This window comes from Lingula anatina, chromosome 5, assembly GCF_051362555.1.
Source record: "Lingula anatina isolate TDL-2025a chromosome 5, LinAna3.0, whole genome shotgun sequence".
In the NCBI taxonomy this organism is placed as follows: domain Eukaryota; kingdom Metazoa; phylum Brachiopoda; class Lingulata; order Lingulida; family Lingulidae; genus Lingula; species Lingula anatina.
In genome coordinates this window covers 2,613,058-2,618,740 of record NC_141771.1, presented here as the reverse complement: position 1 = coordinate 2,618,740, position 5,683 = coordinate 2,613,058, and the positions used below count along the sequence as shown (strand labels likewise).

Genomic DNA, 5,683 nt, shown 5'->3' with positions numbered 1-5,683 from the left:
CTACATGAAAGATCATAATGAATGTTACAGTAGTAAGTAGGGGGTATAATATAATACCCAACTATGTGCTTTTATTATAGCTACAATTTTCCAAATGAAAATCATACTATATAATGTGAACCCCCAGGAAGTAAGGTCTATCCAGATGAATCAATCTAAATCTGTGGGAACCCAGTCATAGACTACTATCAGTTGCCTTTACAGTTAGACAGTAAAGAACTCTGACTCTGAATCTGTCTGGTCAAAACATCTACAGCCATTTAATGTGCTCTTTCTGCAATATCTGCCAATGTAACATATCAGGTACGTGTAATGTAATAACATACCTATAAAACAGCACAATAAGGGGAGGCGTCCCAGCATGCCAGAGGGAATGGGCATCAAAGGTCCACCATATTGGAGGAAAATCTCCCAACTCCAGGGCCGCCAGCACCCCCGTCGTGACCACAGGTACGAGACACTTCCAAACATATGGCTGCTGTTTTCTATGGGAAATACACCAAAGGACCCAACCTATAGCATTGGCTGCAACTGAAAAGAGGATGAAAAAAACACTTCAAAAGATGAGACTTAAAAAGTTTAGAGAAATTTATAAAAGCTCTTATCTAAGTGTCACTTCTTTAGATTATCCAAGAATTTTAATTAGTTTTTTGTAACAATTTTTATTTCATTTCTTTCTTTTATCTAAAATGGTAAAATGACTTAAGTTTTACATATTTTAAATAATATATGATACAGAATGGTTGAATAAACATCCATTATCATCATCACTATTGTTGTTAGTATTATTATTGTATCTAAACAACTCTTCACCCAAGAATCTGTGACCAAAAGCTGGCCTTAACTTTCAGGCAAAATATTTCACTTACTTAAACCCTAGATAATTAATTTTCCAGCACAGCAAAAACTCACCTATGGTAATATTAACCTTCATGTTGTAGCCATAGTCAAAGCGTCTGTATGTCAGGTAATGGACATGATATGTATAGAAGAGAAGTAAAGGCAGGGCTGTGACTATAACCTTTAACTTCTTTTCGGTACCAATAACCCTGAAAATAGACCAAAGAGATCAATTTCTGTCTGATTTGCCTTTATTTTATTGCAAGTATCTAACACGTTTATCATTTTATCTAAAATTTCGTTGTCTTTTATCTTTCTGTAGAGAGACACTTTTTTCTTTTCCATTTTATTCCAGGTAGTTGTTATTTCTTTATTATTTATATACACAACAACATCTTTAATGACAGATATACATTTATAAAGAACCTTTAAGCTGCCATATTGTTGACGTCAGGCTAACATGACAAAATTTATCACCCGGCCAACATTATCATTGAACCCATTTGCCAAATGATTAATTAACTGTAACTCTGAGTCAAAAAGACACCCACCCCCCCCCCCCCCCACCACCACCAGCAAGTTAAAATTTCAGAGCAGAATCCAATCTACTTACCTGAGAAGAAGTAAATAAAATTGTGTCAGCACCAGTAAAGCAGCACTAAAATAGTCTAGTTTCTGGAATAAACCAAAGGTTAAAGTCACTGTCCTGCCTTAACATTTGCTTACATTGTAAAATTCCTATGATAAGAATATTGTGATTATATATATATATATATGCCTTGTTTTACTCTAATCACTAAGTCTCTATGGCAAAAATAATTTATTTAGTCAAGAAATTCTGTTTATCAAAGATATTCTACTTCTGCTAAGGAGAATTTAAACCTTCCTTGCAAAATATTTATTACAAATGATCCAAAGGTCAAGGTCAGGAAGAACACGGTCAAACACACCGTGGGGGCTGATATCAGTGGCAATGACTTCAGCACTTTTAATTCAAACTTAAGGGGTTTGAGTGGAAACATGTACAATTTCCCTTTGTATATGTATGTACATCACATAATGTTCTGCTACCCTCTTGTTCTGCATGCTATTGTGTACATCTGCCTCTTGGGTAGAGCTTTATTTATTACTTAAACAAATAACAGTCTTATCATAATAATCCTTCCTGTGTGTGCCTGTGTATTTTCAAAGACTCCAATCATGCTCTGCAAACCCAAAGCTTTTATCTGGGCCAACCCTTTGTCCAACAAGCATTAAAAAGATTACATAATCCACTCCATCCCCTCTACCAGGGTCACTGATTGATTTTCCACTAGATATGTACAGATAATGTCACAACCATCATATACACTAGACGCATAGCCAATTTGAACATGCTCACAAACTCTTTAATTCCCCAATCCCCTGTTGAGATATTATGCAAAAAGATTACAAATCTTTCTAAGCAGTCCTCTTTGGAATTAGCCCCTGTGACACCAAGTATATAGGCCCCATTCAGAGTGGATGATCCAAGTACTTACCGATCCACCAACTAAATATGGCTGACCATAGTTCAAAAGGGATGCCACTGATTCCTGATGGTCACCCCAACTCCACAGGCGCCTAGTAATTAAACCACAGAGTAGAGATTTAATCCGTTTAAAGGTGCCTGTGGAGTTGGGGAGACCTTCAGGAATCAGCTGCATCGCTTTTGAACTATGGTCAGCCATATTTAGTTGGCGGATCAGTAAGTACTCATCCATTCTGAATGGGGCCAGAGATATCAAGTGACAGGCCCCCATTACTAGTATAGAGTTACATATAAATATCAATACCTCTGTAATGGGCCAATCCCTGGCATGAAACATGGCTGAACATAACCAGGTCCAAACTGACACCTGATAATAATAAAAATAATAATCTATGAAAATCTTTAAATGGGTACATCTTACTTTTTTCCACAAAGGTCTTAATCACACTACAAAAAGAAAATTAACAGAACTGGATTTCTTCTTTTCAGTTACATCTGAAACTTCAGTACACTAGCAAATGTACAAAGGGGGTTGTTTTTTGCTTAATCCAAAAATAAACTGAATTAATTTTCAAAAATCAGTATCCATTTCCCTTAGCAGCAATCAACACTGTTATCATATCATAATCTTATCTAATCTTTCTTTTAATAATTTTTATATATAGCATTTAAATGACAGCCTTGCTGCTTACCAATGCATACAGATGCCATGCATAAAACATGGGGGAGGCGGACGACACTTCTCTTCTAAACTTGAACAAGTTCAGGTGAGCCAGAGCATTCAGTATGGAGAATATCACAGATGCTGGCTCCTGCAGCCCAAACAACCGGATAAAAGGCCACTGGAAAACAAAGAGAAACAGGGCTGCTTACATGCATTTTATTACGCACATGCTTAAACACAAAATGCAATAATCTTGGTAGAAAGAATAGTGACATTGTTTAAATAAACAATTAATCAGGATCTATACAAAATTCACCTTATCAAGCAAAAAAAAAAAAAAAAAAAAAAAAAAGGCACTACCTTGCAATGAATTGGATCAACATAAAAAAAATTACAATTTAGCAACAGACATCTAAATCTGAATTGTCAAACTTGTCTCAAACAAGTTCCCACACACAAGCACAAACAGTTCCACAAACTTACCTTGCCATAAAACTGTGGCACAGGGGAGCCATCTTTCTGAAAGGCCTCTACTGCTCTCCACATGCAAAAGTAGCTGCACTCGTCTGGGCACGTCCAGTTCAGCAGCCTCATGTACCACGGTAACTGCTCTGCCCATGCTGCATCCGACACGCGACACGAGGCCAGATAACAGTTTTGTAAACACTTCTGGAAGACTCGAGTGCCATCACCGAGGGAGCCGAAGGTCAGCTGTATGATGCTGAGAATGATTAAGATTACTGCTGATATACATCCTGCTGGATGGATGAGAAGCATGACACATCTATATCTGAAGAAAAAGAAAATGAAATCAATCATCAATGCCATGAAATGAATACAGTATATTAAAAATAAATAAATAAAAAAAAAAAACAGCAACATTCTTGGTAGTTCTCTCCCATTTAGAGTATAAATATACTTATATGTAGTAGCATGGAAAAAATTAAATAAATACATTCAAATATTTAAATTACATATTTAAAAAAATATACCATGCATTTTTATCAAAGAAATGGCCATGCTACTTGACCCAACTGATTAACTTATCTCCTTTTACCCAATACAAATTTCCTTCTAGCAATGCAGCCAACCTGTTACTTTGCGGCTAGATTGAAGAGGTTCTCATTTCAACCACGACTACTCAACTCTGCCCAACTTACCCGTTCCTCTACACCTTCCAAGACTAGCGTAAAACCTCCCCAGTATCACAAGCCAAGTCATCTGAACATTAAAACTCCTGGACTCTGTTAACACTGCGGGGTTAATCACCCCATATGGCAAAAGCCAAGTATGAAGCTCAACCCATTCTTGCCGATGTTGGCACCTCGCCCCTCCGTTGCTAAAGTGAACAAACCAGTAAACTACAAGAGCTTATATGCCCCAGTAATCCCTTATGCAATGCCCATCCCTTTTCACCCAACATATTTACACAATATATAGTGAACAAACAATTTCCAAGTCCATAGCGATTGTCCACTATATAGCTTAAGATGTGTGAAGACAAGAAACACTCCTGACCGACAAAAGATCCAACTTGCCACAACCTTTAGGTTTGAGTTTTTACCCCCTCTTTGACTTACAACAGCTAGCAGTTGTTTTCACATGTAACCCATTTTAGTTTAAAATTTAATGTCTGTGGAATTCTCTATCTGCAACTCTAATTTGAAATGCAGATTAAGCAATCAACTCATTCCAGCAAAAGGGGGCCAAGTCCAACAGGAAACAGTAAAATTAGCCCTGGACTTAAGTGCAAACACACCTGACAAACACAGTGTTTACTTTACCCCCCAGACCTTTTCTATCAGTAAACCTCAAGCCTTTGCTGTATATTATAACAGCAACAACTTCACCCAAAACGTTATGCAAGGCTCAATATTGCAATGCTGTTGTCCTTCGCACAGTAACTATATATGTTAACTTAGTTGGAATAATGCTTAATGGGGGAATAGAGCAATACATGATAGATGTGTAGCTTTTACGTGAAAGCGTGCAACAATTAAAGCAATCTGAATTTGTATACACTTAACCAATTCTCTAATTACCACTGGAAATCGTACTCTTTTAGCTTGACACAAGGTCAAATTGTGGATCAGTCAAGCATACTGCGGGTCACTTGGCAATTATAATTATGCATTCTACCGCAAAGGCGGTTTTAGGGGAGGACCGGCGGTCTTTTCGAAATCCCGTAACGAAACTGGTACACGACCCTTCCACACGAAAGAGAAATTATAAGGCGTTTTAGGGGCTATTTTCTAGGCCCATGTATCTTAATACTTCTATTAGCTTCAATTTCTGCTTTTATAAAGCGACACTTACTTAAATGAGATACTCACTTTCTCTAAAAACCCGCCAAAGTTCTAAAGAATTAGCTATTAGTGCAAGCTAAAACAAATATTGTATTGCAAGCCCAACAGCATTTTCCGGCGTGATTCTATTTTCGGGCAAAATATGTCAGAATACAGCATGTAAAGAACTAGTAATTTCTTAGGATAAAATAGATTTGAAATTATATGAAATATTATCCATAAGTTGTTTACCAGTTCCCTCAGCAGTAATGAATATTTTTTCCACTGGAAAATGTTTTGCATGGGTCTGTGATAATATCGCACGGATGTTTTCATGGCTCTGATTGGTTCCTTTTTTAGCGAGTGTCCAATTGGATGGCAACT

General features: G+C 37.1%; 1 protein-coding gene across 4 annotated transcripts in view; it reads right to left on the bottom strand.

Moving 5' to 3' along the window:
* LOC106172808 (post-GPI attachment to proteins factor 3) overlaps nucleotides 1–5,626 on the bottom strand; it is a 42,325-nt gene extending 36,699 nt beyond the window's left edge. Inside the window, exons 1-8 of one of the 4 annotated variants that reach the window (XM_013553710.2) lie at nucleotides 5,348–5,486; nucleotides 4,175–4,353; nucleotides 3,498–3,804; nucleotides 3,043–3,192; nucleotides 2,655–2,717; nucleotides 1,454–1,515; nucleotides 913–1,049; nucleotides 327–531 (exon numbers count right to left, since the gene is read on the bottom strand). In XM_013553710.2, the coding sequence (XP_013409164.2) occupies nucleotides 327–531; nucleotides 913–1,049; nucleotides 1,454–1,515; nucleotides 2,655–2,717; nucleotides 3,043–3,192; nucleotides 3,498–3,791 (911 nt within the window). In that variant the 5' untranslated portion in view covers nucleotides 3,792–3,804; nucleotides 4,175–4,353; nucleotides 5,348–5,486. Of the gene's footprint in view, nucleotides 1–326; nucleotides 532–912; nucleotides 1,050–1,453; nucleotides 1,516–2,654; nucleotides 2,718–3,042; nucleotides 3,193–3,497; nucleotides 3,805–4,174; nucleotides 4,354–5,330; nucleotides 5,519–5,551 lie in introns of those variants that run through there. The other 3 variants (XM_013553711.2, XM_013553709.3, XM_013553712.2) reach the window with 3 other exon arrangements.
* Between the last annotated feature and the right edge of the window lie 57 nt (nucleotides 5,627–5,683).